The following is a 14,675-nucleotide window of genomic DNA, read 5'->3' as shown; positions in this document are numbered from 1 at the left end:
ACACATGGAGGCTAACCAATACACTACTAAATAACCAAGAGATCACTGAAGAAATCTAAGAGGAAATCAAAAAATACCTAGAAACAAATGACAATGAAAGCAAGATGACCCAAAACCTATGGGATGCAGCGAAAGCAGTTCTAAGAGGGAAGTTTATAGCAATACAATCCTCAAGAAACAAGAAACATCTCAAATAAACAATCTAACCTTACACCTAATGCAATTAGAGAAAGAAGAACAAAAAAACCCCAGAGTTAGCAGAAGGAGAAATCAGAAAGATCAGATCAGAAATAAATGAAAAAGAAATGAAGGAAACAATAACAAAGATCAATAAAACCAAAAGCTGGTTCTTTGAGAAGATAAACAAAATTGATAAACCATTAGCCAGAATCATCAAGAAAAAAAGGGAGAAGATTCAAATCAACAGAATTAGAAATGAAAAAGAAGTAACAACTGACACTGCAGAAATACAAAGGATCATGAGAGATTTCTACAAGCAACTATATGCCAATAAAATGGACAACCTGGAAGAAATGGACAAATTCTTAAAAAAGCACAACCTTCCAAGACTGAACAAGGAAGAAATCGAAAATATAAACAGACCAATCACAAGCACTGAAATTGAAACTGTAAATAAAAATCTTCCTACAAACAAAAAGCCCTGGATCATCAGATAGCTTCACAGGTGAATTCTATCAAACGTTAAGAGAAGAGCTAACACCCTGATACCAAAACCAGACAAAGATATCACAAAAAAAGAAAACTACAGGCCACTATCACTGATGAACATAGATGCAAAAATCCTCAACAAACTACTAGCAAACAGAATCCAACAGCACATTAAAAGGATCATACACCATGATCAAATGGTGTTTATCCCAGGAATTCAAGGATTCTTCAAAATACGCAAATCAATCAATGTGATGCACCATATTAACAAACTGAAGGATAAAAACCATACGATAATCTCAACAGATGAAGAAAAAACTTTCAACAAAATTCACTCGTTTATGATAAAAACTCTCCAGAGAGTAGGCATAGAGGGAACCTACCGCAACATAATAAAGGCCATATATTCCAAACCCACAGCCAACATCGTTCTCAATGGTGAAAAACTGAAACCATTTCCTCTAAGATCAGGAACAAGTCAAAGTTGCCCACTCTCACCACTATTATTCAACATAGTTTTGGAAGTTTTAACCATGGCAATCAGAGAAGAAATAAAAGGAATCCAAATTGGAGAAGAAGAAGTAAAACTGTCACTGTCTGCAGATGACATGATACTATACACAGAGAGTCCTAAAGATGCTACCAGAAAACTACTAGAGCTAAGCAATGAATTTGGTAAAGCTGCAGAATACAGAATTAATGCGCAGCAATCTCTTGCATTCCTATACACTAATGATGAAAAATCTGAAAGAGAAATTAAGGAAACACTCCCATTTACCACTGCAACAAAAAGAATAAAATACCTTGGAATAAACCTACCTAAGGAGACAAAAGACCTGTATGCAGAAAACCATAAGACACTGATGAAAGAAATTAAAGATGATACAAACAGATGGAGAGATATACCATGTTCTTGGATTGGAAGAATCAACATTGTGAAAATGACTATACTACCCAAAGCAATCTACAGATTCAATGCAATCCCTATCATACTACCAATGGCATCTTTCACAGAACTACAACAAAAAAATTTCGCAATTTGTATGGAAACACAAAAGACCCCCAATAGCCAAAGCAATCTTAAAAAAAAACAGGGGCTTCCCTGGTGGCACAGTGGTTGAGAGTCTGCCTGCCGATGCAGGGGAAACGGGTTCGTGCCCAGGTCTGGGAAGATCCCACATGCCGCGGCCTGGCTGGGCCCATGAGTCATGGCCGCTGAACCTGCGCACCTGGAGCCTGTGCTCCGCAACGGGAGAGGCCACAACAGTGAGAGGCCTGCGTACCGCAAAAAAAAAAAAAAGAAAAAAACAGAGCTAGAGGAATCAGGCTCCCTGACTTCAGACTTAAGACTTTGTAGCTATACTACAAAGCTACAGTAATCAAGACAGTATGGTACTGGCACAAAAAGAGAAATAAAGATCAATGGAACAGGACAGAAAGCCCAGAGATAAACCCATGCACATATGATAACATATGTGCATGTTATGTGCATGTTACGATATGATAATCTCTCAAAGATAACCATATCTTTGTTAAAGGAGGCAATAATATATAATGGAGAAAAGACAGCCTCTTCAGTAAGTGGTGGTGGGAAAACTGGGCAGCTACATGTAAAAGAATGAAATTAGAACACTCCCTAACACCATATACAAAATTAAACTCCAAATGGATTAAAGACCTTAATGTAAGGCCAGACACTATCAAACTCCTAGAGGAAAACATAGGCAGAATACTCTATGACATAAATCACAGCAAGATCCTTTTTGACCCACCTCCTAGAAAAAGGGAAATAAAAACAAAAATAAACAAATGAGACGTAATGAAACTTAAAAGCTTTTGCACAGCAAAGGAAAACATAAGACTAAAAGACAACCCTCAAATGGGAGAAAATATTTGCAAACGAAGCAACTGACAAAGGATTAATCTCCAAAATATATAAACAGTTCATGCAGCTTAATATCAAAAAAACAAACAACCCAATCCAAAAATGGGCATAAGACCTAAACAGACATTTCTCCAAAGAAGATATACAGATTGCCAACAAACACATGAAAGGATGCTCAACATCATTAATCATTAGAGAAATGCAAATCAAAACTACAATGAGGTTATCACCTCACACCGGTCAGAATGGCCACCATCAAAAAATGTACAAACAATAATGCTGGAGAGGGTGTGGAGAAAAGGGAACCCTCTTCCACTGTTGGTGGGAATGTAAACTGATATAGCCACTATGGAGAACAGTATAGCCACTATGGAGAACAGTATGGAGATTCCTTAAAAAACTAAAAATAGAACTACCGTATGACCCAGCAATCCCACTACTGGGCATATACCCTGAGAAAACCATAATTCAGAAAGAGTCATGTACCACAATGCTCACTGCAGCTCTATTTACAATAGCCAGGACATGGAAGCAACCTAAGTGTCCATCGACAGATGAATGGATAAAGATGTGGCACATATATACAATGGAATATTACACTCAGCCTTAAAAAGAAACAAAATTGAGTTATTTGTAGAGAGGTGGATGGACCTCAAGTGTCTCATACAGAGTGTAGTAAGTAAGAACGAGAAAAACAAGTACCACATGCTAACACATATATATGGAATCTGTAAAAGAAGTTTCTCACGAACCTAGGGGCAGGACAGGAATAAAGACGCAGACGTAGAGAATAGACTTGAGAACACGGGGAGGGGGTAAGGATAAGCTGGGACGAAGTTAGACAGCACTGACATATATACACTACCAAATATAAAATAGCTAGTGGGAAGCAGCTGCATCGCACAGGGAGGTCAGCTCGGTGCTTTGTGACCACCTACAGGGATGGGATAGGGAGGGTGGGAGAGAGACACGAGAGGAAGGGGATATGGGGATATATATATACATATAGCTGATTCACTTTGTTATTCAGCGTAAACTAACACAACGTTGTAAAGCAATTATACTCCAATAAAGATGTTAAAAAAAAATTATTGAGGAGAATAAGGTGAGTGGCACTATCACACCATTAGCTACCACAAGTAAACAACACTTACTTTAACCTGACAATACTACTTATAAGTAGGAATGTATCCTACGTAATAGTTTTGCATATGCATTAGCTGACTACTGTAAGTTACTTATTGTAGCATTGTTTATAATAAAAAAGATTGGAAAAAATAGTGCCTATGAACAGGAACTGGTTAAATAAATTATGGTTCATGCATATAATGAAACACTATGCAGTCCTAAAAAAGAAAAAATGTGTTTTATATATTGATATGGAATAATAATCTCCAGGACAAACTGTTAGTGAAAAAAAGCCAAATCCATTTAGTATGATACATCTGTGGAAAAGAGGACAGGGAAAGAGAAATGTTTACAATTGGCAATTTATATAGAAAATCTATGATGCACCTGAGAGGTTAGGAACTGCATGCATGGGAGACATAGGCAGGAGGGGGAAAATGTATAGCATATCCTTTTATATCTACTTTTTGAAATTTGAACGATATGGATATGTGCCTATTCAAAAAATGAAATTAAAGAAGAAAATAGTATAATAGAAAAAAACATATGAATACAATGTTCAGGACAGAAGCATTGATTGTATAAATTAATAGGAAACTATCTCTTAATAAACCAAGAACCTCTAACTGACTGACTCTCATTTCCTTCGATTGTACCAGTAGTACAGTAAGATAAGACAAGGACTCTGAAGCCTGATTTCATAGATTTGATCCCCAACTTTTCCCATGGCATGGTTTCTTTAGCGACAAAATGAGGATAATAATAGAACGTACCTTATAGGGGAGTAAAGAACTTAGAACGGAACAAATAATAAAGAAGCACTTATGTTAAGCTGTTGATATTACCTGTGCTGCAGCCCAAATGCAGTCAATATGCTGAGTACTCAGTCGCCCTTCTGCTGCCAAAAAATTCAAAATCACTTGGCACTGTTTGATAATCTGGAAAAGAAAAACTTATTACAGTTAATTTTTAAAAGCATTCTTCTCTCTTAATAGAGCAGATAAGTCACATATTAGTCCACAAACCTCAATATGTAAATTTGGTCCAAATATATGCTCTACCACATTGTTGCTTATAAGCCAGTCGGCAAGTTCTTTTGCAATGGACCTAAAGTCAAGTAATAAAAATAGTTAATACATTTAAGAAAATATTAGTATCAATCTTTCCCATGTCTAAAAGCAGACTCAGGTGAAAATCTAAAACTGTTCACATACCAATTATAAAGAAGTGATTATATACAATTAACTGTTAATAGTACTATGAAGAATAACTGAAACAGAAATACAAGAAATGGTAATACTATCTGAATTTATAAACAAGCAAAAAAAAAATCTGAAAAGTTAGGATAACTAACACCAGGTACACAGGTGAGAATACCAAGGGTAACACCTAAAAACTGATGTATTTTCTTACTCAAAGACCTTGCCTTCCCATTTTTAATTTCCATAGTAGGCACTGAGGCATTCAGGGAAGGTTTCCCCATATGTCCTCTATGGTAAGATAACATCAGAAAAGTAGGTTACCAAAAGGGTGGGGGAAGAAAAAAAGAAGAATCTCCAAGCCAAATGGCAAGTCTCATTCCTGCCTGATATTAACGAAGGTTCTGCTAATGTGATCCCTAAAGTTATCAACTGACTGTTCAGAACACTTGGTTACACTTGGGAACAACTCATCTTTCATTTCAAAAAGTAAACTTTTTATTTTTGAACAGTTTTAGATTATCCTTCATTTTGTAAAAAGAGCTATCAATTCTTTTAGAGTAATAAATCACTGGCACAGAAAATTAAATTATTATGTTACCAATAAGGTAATGTAAGTTTATCAGTTAATTTGTCTTTTACAGCTTTGAGATATGAAATATAGTAAACTAAACATATTTAAAGTATATAGTTCAATGAATTTAAACTTAAATATACATCTATGAATCCATCAGCACTGCCAAGATAACAAACACATCAACCCAAAAAGTTTCTTTATGCCCCTTTTTAATCCCTCTTTTTCTCAGCTCCCACAATCCACTGCCCAGACAACCAATGATGTGCTTTCTGTTATTACATAGTTTTCATTTTCTAGAACTTCATATAAAAAAAAGATACAGGATGTACTGTTTTATAAAATTTAGATTCTTTCACTCAGCATTAAGATTTATTCATTTTCTTTCATTTGTCATTAGCCCATTTGGTCTCTTCCAGGTTTGAGCAATTATGAATAAAGCTGCTATAATCACCCGTGTGCAGGTTTTTGTGTGGACATGTTTTCAACTCCTTTGGATAAATGCCAGGGAACATGACTGCTGGATCATATGGGAAGAGTACGCTGAGTTTTTTAAGAAACTATGAAACTGTCTTCCAAAGTGGCTGTACCTTCTTGCATTCCCACCAGCGGTGAATCAGAGTTCCTGTTGCTCCACATCCTTGTCAGCATTTGGTGTTATCAGTGTTCTGGATTTTGACCATTCCAATAGGCATGTTATGCAATCTCATCGTTGTTTTGATTTATATTTCCCTGATGAAAGAGGAGCATCTTTGCATGTGCTCATTTGCCATCTGTATGTCTTCTTTGGTGGGGTGTCTGCTAAAGTCAGTGTATTTTTTAATCAGATTGTTCATTTTCCTACTGTTAAATTTTTAAGAGTTCTGTGTATATTTTGGATAACAGTCCTTTAACAGATGTGTCTTTTACAAGTATTTTCCCCTGTCTACGGCTGTCTTCTCATTCTCTTGACATTGTCTTTCGCAGAGCAGAAGTTTTTATTTTTAAAGAAGTCCAGCTTACCAATTCATGGATCATGGTGTTGAACTCAAAAGGTTACCACCATACCCAAGGTCATCTAGATTTTTTCCTATGTTATCTTTTAGGAGCGTTATAGTTTTACATTCTACGTTTAGGTGTGTGGTCCATTTTGAATTAATTTTTGTGAAGGGTGTGAGATGTGTCTAGATTTTTTTTCCCATGTGGTTGTCCAATTGTTTCAGCACCATTTGTTGAAAACCCTATCTCTGCTGCTTTGTACTACTGTCTTTGCTCCTTTGTTAAATATCAGCTGACTATATTTATATGGGCCTATTTCTGAGCACTGTATTCTGTTCCATTGACCTATTTGTCTGTTCTTTCACCAATACTGCACTGTCTTGATCACTGTAATTTTACAGTAACTCTTGAAGGTGGGTAATGTCAGTCCTCCAACTTTGTTGTTTCCTGTCAAAACTGTGTTGGCTACTCTGGGTCTTTTGCCTCTCTATTTAAACAAATGTTAGAATCAGTTTGTCGAGATCCACAAAATAACTTACTTTGATTTTGATTGAGACTGCAATGAATCTACAGATCAAGTTGGAAAGGACTGATACCTTTACAATTTTAAGTCTTCCTATCCATAGACATGGAATATCTCTCCATTTATTTAGCTCATCTTTGCTATCTTTCATCAGAGTTTTGTTATTTTCCTCATATAGACCTTTTCATATTGTTAGATTTATACCTAAGTATTTCATTTTTTGTGGTGTTAATGTAAATGGTATTGTATTTTAAATTTCAAATTCTATTTGTTCACTGCTGATATATACGAATTTTTTTTTTTTTTTTTTTTTTTTGCGGTACGCAGGCCTCTCACTGTTGTGGCCTCTCCCGTTGCGGAGCACAGGCTCCGGACGCGCAGGCTCAGTGGCCATGGCTCACGGGCCTAGTCGCTCCGCAGCATGTGGAATCTTCCCAGACCGGGGCACGAACCCGTGTCCCCTGCATCGGCAGGCGACTCTCAACCACTGCGCCACCAGGGAAGCCCGTGACTGACTTTTGATTACTAACTTTGTATCCTGCAATCCTGCTATAAATGCTCATTAGTTCCATGAGACTGTCAATTCTTTCAGATTTTCTATATAAATGATCAGGTCATCTGTGATCAAAGACAGTTTTACTTCTGCCTTCCTAATCTATACACCTTTTATTTCCTTTTCTTGTCTTGTTGCATCAGGTAGGACTTTCCAGTACAATGCTGAAAAGCAATGGTGAGAGTGGACACCCTTTCCTTGTTCCTGACCTTAGTGAAACAGCTTTGACCTTCACATCATTAAGTATGATGTTAGCTGTAGGAGGTTTTGTAGATGTTCTTTAACATGTTGATGAAGCTCCTCTCTATGCCTAGTTTACTGAGAGGTTTTTCTATCATGAATGATAAAATTTGACCTTGTCAAAATTTTGACTTTACATTAATTGATCTTGAAACGCTGAACCAGCCTTGAATACCTGAGCTAAATCTCACTTGGTTGTGGTGTATAATTCTTTTTATACCTTGCTGGATTCGATTTGCTAATATTTTATGAGGATTTTTATATGTACGTTCATGGGAAGTACTGGTCTGTCGTTTTTTTGTAATGCTTTTGTCTGGTTTTGGTATTAGGGTAATGCTGGACTCAATGAGTAAGGTTTCCCTCTGCTATCTTCTGAAAAAGACTATAGAGAACTGGTATAATTTCTTCCTTAAATATTTGGTTAAATTTACCAATGAACCCATCTGGTCCTGGTACTTTGTTTTGGAAGGTCATTAACTGTTGATTCAAATTATTTAATTGAGATAGGCCCTTTCAGAGCAATTCTTTAAAAAAAATTTAAATGGCTACTACAGAAGAACAGCTAAAGAAAAAAGTAGTGATATGTATATTGTGGGGAGAAGAAAAACGGTTTCAAAATAGGATGAGCAGTGAAAAGACCCCAAGTTTTTTCAGCTATGTAAATTATACACAGAAAAACTGGAAGGACTGAACAATTTTTCTTGTTTATCCATAGAAGAATTATATTTAATTTTAAAATTATTCTGAAGATTTTTAAAAAGCTATGAATTAGATATATGACCTCAAAGGGTAAAACATTAAAATAAAACTAGTAGTGGTATATTTTACCTATTTCTGAGTAACCCAACAGAAGCTATGATCCATGAATCAACTCTATGATGTTTAACATACAAAAAGACAATTCAACAACTAAAAATAATTCTAAAAAATAAATCCCATTCTTTCAGTTTCTTGAAAAACACTGAAAGGAGACTCAGGGACTTTTGTCACAGCCGAGAACTGTAACTATAACTGAGCAAGCATAAAACTGGACAATGATATCAGTAACAATCATTCAGGGCTCTGGAAACATATATATACTGGGACTCCCAGAAGGAGTAAGGAGAACAGAAAGAAAATTTGAAGAAACTATGGTCAAACATCCCAAATTTGATGAAAAATGTTCATCTACACAGCCAAGAATCACAAGCGCCAACTAAGATAAACACAAGGATATCAACACCCAGAGACATCAAACTCTTAAAAGCCAAAGAGCAACAGAAAAATCTTAAAAGCAGCAAGAGAAAAAGAACTAAGCACATAGAAAAGAACCACAATAAGATTCGCAGCTGACTTATCAGAAACAAAGGAATAGAGCTATACTGAAGCACTGTTCCTATATTTTACTAGAATTGTGATTAATCTGAAGTAGACAGTATTAAATTAAAATGCATATTGTAACCCATAAAGCAACCACTGGCAAAATAATTTTTAAAGTATAAAAAAATGGAATTAAAATGGTATACAGTACTCTCTCTGTATCCATGGGTTCTGCATCCATAGATGCAACCAACAGAGGATCAAAAATATTTCTTAAAATTCCAGAAAGTTCCAAAAGGCAAAACTTGAATTTGCCAAATGCCTGCAACTATTTACATAACACCTACATTGTATTAGGTATTGTAAGTAATCAAGAGATGATTTAAAGTATACAGGAGGATATGTACAGATTACATGCAAACACTACATGACTTTATATAAGGAAGTTGAGCATCTGCAGATTTTGGTATCCGCAGGTGATCCTGGAACCAATCCCCCACATATACCAAGGGACAACTGTACTACCATATACTGACATACTGCAAAATAAGGCAGTAAAGGAGAAACAGAAAAAGAAATTTTTGAGGAAGACATACAAAAACCCAACAGCAAAATGGCAGGCATAAATCCAACTATATAATATTAAGAGATACTCCTATCAAAAGGGAGAGATGGTAGGAGTGGATTTTTTTTTCTTCTTCAATCCAACCAAATGCTACCTCCAAGAGACATACTTTAGATCCAAAAACAAACAGGTTGAAAGTAGGAGGATGGAAAAAGATATACCATGAAAACAGTAAGCATAATAAAGCTGCAGTGGCTATACTAATATCAAACAAAATACACTAAACTAAAAATTGTTTTAAAGAGACAAAGAGGGACATTTTATAATGATGAAAGGATGAAATTATCAGGAACATAACAACTATAAACATATATGTACCCAACAAAATGTCCTAAAGTACATGAAGCAAAAACCAACAGAACTGAAGGGAGAAAAAGAAATATAGCCAATTCCTACTACTCTTGGCAGTTATATTCTATAACGTCACTGCACTGAATTAGCTAATACTGAACCCCTGAATATTTTTTTAAATTATTGTCACCCACTGCTTTAATGGGTAAAAAGAACATGTCATTAGCATCAAGTGCTTCCTAGAGTGGATTCTCTTTAAAAGAATGACTCAGTGCAATAATATGACTAGCTGTTTGCCTTTGACTGGAAGAAGACAGAGGGTTTGATTAAATGCACATCTTATATAGTAACTTTAGATACACAATTTGTTCTACAATCCGTTTGCAGAACTCCTTTAAAGAAAGATGTTTCATTAAAAAAAAAAAAAAAGAAAGATGTTTCACAAAACTAAGATTTGTTTTGAAGTTCCCACTTCAGTCAGAACAATGCAAGGGAGGCTCTTCCCTTTATGTAAAAATGCCATCACAGATAGACCATCAACATCCTTCCCCCTACCCCGTTCCCTCAGAAAAAAGACGTGGCTCTCATTTGCGTATTCCAATGATCTCTCAATGTTGCTTTCTTTTATTTGATCCTCTTTTTCTAAAAACTCTTTTTATAATTGAGGTACAACTGACATGTAACATTATATTAGTTTCAAGTGTACAACATAATGATTCAATATTTGTATATATTGCTAAATGATCACCACAGTAAGTCAACACCCATCATCATATACAGTTAGAAAAAAATTTTTTCCCTTGTGATGAGGGCTTTTAAAATCTACTCTCCTAGCAACTTTCAAATATGCAATACTATATTATCAACTATAGCCACCATGCTATACATTACTATCCTCATGACATTTATTTCATAACTAGAAATTTGTACCTTTTGACCTCCTTCACCTGTTTTGCCCTCCTCTGACCTCCACACCTCTGAAACTACCAATTTGTTCTCTGTGTCTATAAGCTTAGGGTTTTGGGGGTTTTTTCCTTTTTTTTTTTTTTTAACATCTTTATTGGAATATAATTGCTTTACAACGTTGTGCTAGTTTCTGCTGTATAACAAAGTGAATCAGCTATATGTATACATGTATCCACATATCCCCTCCCTCTTGCGTCTCCCTCCCACTCTCCCTATCCCACCCCTCTAGGTGGTCACAAAGCACTGAGCTGATCTCAGCATTTTTGTTTTTAAAGTCCGTACATAAATGAGATCATATGATGTCTTTCTCTGACTTATTTCACTTAGTATAATGCCCTCAAGGTCCATCCATGTTACTATAAATGGCAAGATTTCATTCTTTTTTATGGCTGAATAGAATTCCATTGTATATAATATTTCACCATAGAACTGAAAGGACAAAAAAACAATACAGTCAACTCTTGTTACTCATGGCAGCTGAGTTCTACAAAATTGCTGCAGTAAATTTACTCATGTTGAACCCTTGAATCTTAAATCCTAAAAATAACTTATCAGATTCTATTTTCTCTATTTTACAAAAGAGAAAATGAACTTCAGAAGTGTTGAGCTGACTTTACTGAGGCTGCCCCAATACCATGTGCTAGACTTGGGATTCATATCCCTCCAACCGGCCCAGAGCCAGAGCTTCTTGCCCTATACTGCACTGCCTCCTACCACTTCCTTCCTCTGGTCATTTCTGTACCAGCACTAAAACAACGCAGAGCATCACCTTGTATGACTTCAGTTGGAAATGTGCATGTTGGGAGACTCATTTTTTACTGCTCTGTGCATTTCCGCAAATGACCGTGAGGGCACCAAAAGTACTGATTTGGGGTTCACAAATAAATTGCAGCAAATAGGCAAATTAATAAAAACAAAATCCACAGATGAGGATAAACTGAAGTTGGAGACTTCAATGCCCTACTTTTGATAATGGAATAGAACAAGTGTAGGTAAAAAAATCAACAAGGATATAGAAGACAAACAATATTACAAACTCATTAGACCTAAAAGACATCTACTGAACACTCCATACAACAAGAGCTGAATAAACAGTCTTCTTAAGCACATATGAATATTCTGTGGTACAGATCATATGCTAATCTATAAAACAAGACAAATAACCCAACTAAAAGCTAGGCAAAAAGTGAACAATTCAGTGAAGAAGAAATAGAATGGCAAATAACCATATAAAAAGATGTTCCACATCCTTAGTAATTAGGCAAATGTAAATTAAAACCATAATGAGGGCTTCCCTGGTGGCGCAGTGGTTGAGAGTCTGTCTGCCGATGCAGGGGACACGGGTTCGTGCCCCGGTCTGGGAAGATCCCACATGCCGCGGAGCGGCTGGGCCCGTGAGCCATGGCCGCTGAGCCTGCGCGTCCGGAGCCTGTGCTCCGCAACGGGAGAGGCCATGGCAGTGAGAGGCCCGCGTACCACAAAAAATAAATAAATAAATAATAATAATAATGAAATGCCACTTTATACCCACTATGATGGCTATAATCAAAAAGATAAAAACAAGTGCTGACAAGACTGGGGGGAAAACTGGAACCCTCTCATACATTGCTAGTGGGACTATAAAATAATACAGAAATGTTGGAAAACATTTTGACAGTTTCTTTAAAAGTTAAACATAAAATGATCTTACAAACCAGTGATCACACTCCTACGTATCTAACCAAGAGAAATGAAAACATATGTCCACAAAAAGACTGTACACAAATGTTTAAAGCAGCATTATTCATGCTAATCAAAAAGTAGAAACATTCAAATATCCATCAACTTTGGTAAAAGGATAAACAAAATGGGATATAGCTACATAATGTAATACTATTCAGCAATAAAAAGGAACAAAGTACTGATTCACACCACAACATGAATGAACCTCAAGAAAAACAGTACAAGTGAAAGGTGGCAATGGAAAAAAACACTGTCGTATGAGTCCATTGATAGGAAATGCCAAAAAAGAGCAAATCAATAGAGACAAAGAAGGTTAGTGGGGCTGGCAATAAGAATGGGGATTGAAGGAATTCCCTGGCAGTCCAGCAGTTAAGGCTGAGCTTCCACTGCAGGGGGCACGGGTTCGATCCCTGGGCAGGGAATTAAGATGCCACGTGCCATATGGTGCGGCCCTGGGTTGGGGGTGGTGGGGAGAATGGGGATTGACTACAAATGGGCAAAAGGGACCTTTCTGAAGTGATGTAAATGTTCTAGAACTGTACTGTGATGATAGTTGCACAACTGTGTAAATTTTCTAAAATTCATTATAAAAACAGGTGAGTTTTATGATATGTATCTGTATCTTAATAAAACTGCTTAAAAAGAGAGACCCAATTCACAGGCTTCGACAATATTTATCACTTTTTGTATTTGCTCCAATCTTTTCACACTGTACAGACCCTTCTCTTCCCAACTTAAACTGTCCTACCCACTATTCCTCAAAACTTTTACTCTCCTCCCTCTTAAGCATATCTTTAGTATGTATAAACCTTACACATTTTTGAATGGAATTCATTCTTTTCTCTATCAACAGCAACACAGAGACCTAACCTGGACATGTGGGGTTACTGCACGAGTGATTCCAGGATGTTGTTTTTATTTTTTGTCTTTTTGCAGGGATAGGGAGTGATTACTGCATTGGCAATTTTAAGATTCTCCTAGAGGCAGTCTGAAGGGGTTGGAGGGTGGGTACTGAGGGGTCAAATGGGAAATCCAGAGCTGTAGTTTTACATACATTGGACATAATCTATATAATATCTTGACTGTGTGAAATAGCACTCCTAGTATGACCCATAATTTATAATGCTACTACCAATTCTAGGCCACACATTTTAAGGCACCACTGACAAAGAATGTTGCCAAGAGTGAATGATTTGTCTGGTGATAAATCTAAAAACCATAATATGTGAGGGAAAAAGCAGAGACATAGTCTCTGGTTTCCAAATTCAAGAAGGGCTGGGTTCAACTGAGATCAGCTCCATAGAGCAAAACTAAGATCAATGCATAAAAGTTACAGTAAAGCAAAAATATGACTCATTCATATAATTACAAATTTTCTAACACCTTAAGACTTTGTAACTCTGGGGAATTCCCTGGCGGTCCAGTGGTTAAGACTCCACACTTTCACTGCCGAGGGAACGTGTTTGATCCCTGGTTGGAGAACTAAGATCCTGCAAGCCACACAGCGGCACAGAAAAAACAAACAAAAAACTATGTAAAAAAAAAAAAAAACAAAACTATGTAACTCTGTTCAAACAGAAAATATTACTACCGAGATTTAAAAAATGATTTCTATACTGGATGGACAACTAAATGGAATAAATATTGGAAAAAATAAATATTTTTAAGTACTTTAAAAAGCCCTAAGCTATAAAAACTACTTCTTTTCATACATGAGCATCATGAACTTCATTTTTTCCCCGGAAAAATGTGTTAAATGAGATCCTTTCCTGCATCAAGTGTGGTTTCTGAAAACTATCTGTACCATACTCTTTACTATTAAATTCTCCTGTATAAATAGTCTCCCTTTGCATTTTGTGAAAAATAACATGATATATTTTTTTAAAAAGAGAAGTATTGCAATATATTCCTCTGAAAGCTTGTTAAAGACTGTACAGATGAAGCCACAAGGCAAAGAATTTCTAGTAAACACTTCAAATCTAATAAAGTCAATTACATTTACCATATAAACAGCTACACATTA

At 36.1% G+C, this 14,675-nt stretch overlaps 1 protein-coding gene across 1 annotated transcript in view; it reads right to left on the bottom strand.

The window, feature by feature from the left end:
* USP34 (ubiquitin specific peptidase 34) overlaps positions 1-14,675 on the bottom strand; it is a 184,399-nt gene that overhangs the window by 149,634 nt on the left and 20,090 nt on the right. Inside the window, 2 exon segments of the mRNA XM_065891660.1 lie at positions 4,528-4,620; positions 4,708-4,789. Of these exon segments, the coding sequence (XP_065747732.1) occupies positions 4,528-4,620; positions 4,708-4,789 (175 nt within the window).

This window comes from Phocoena phocoena, chromosome 14 (genome assembly GCF_963924675.1).
Source record: "Phocoena phocoena chromosome 14, mPhoPho1.1, whole genome shotgun sequence".
NCBI lineage: Eukaryota > Metazoa > Chordata > Mammalia > Artiodactyla > Phocoenidae > Phocoena > Phocoena phocoena.
This window is presented reverse-complemented; position numbering and strand designations above follow the sequence as displayed.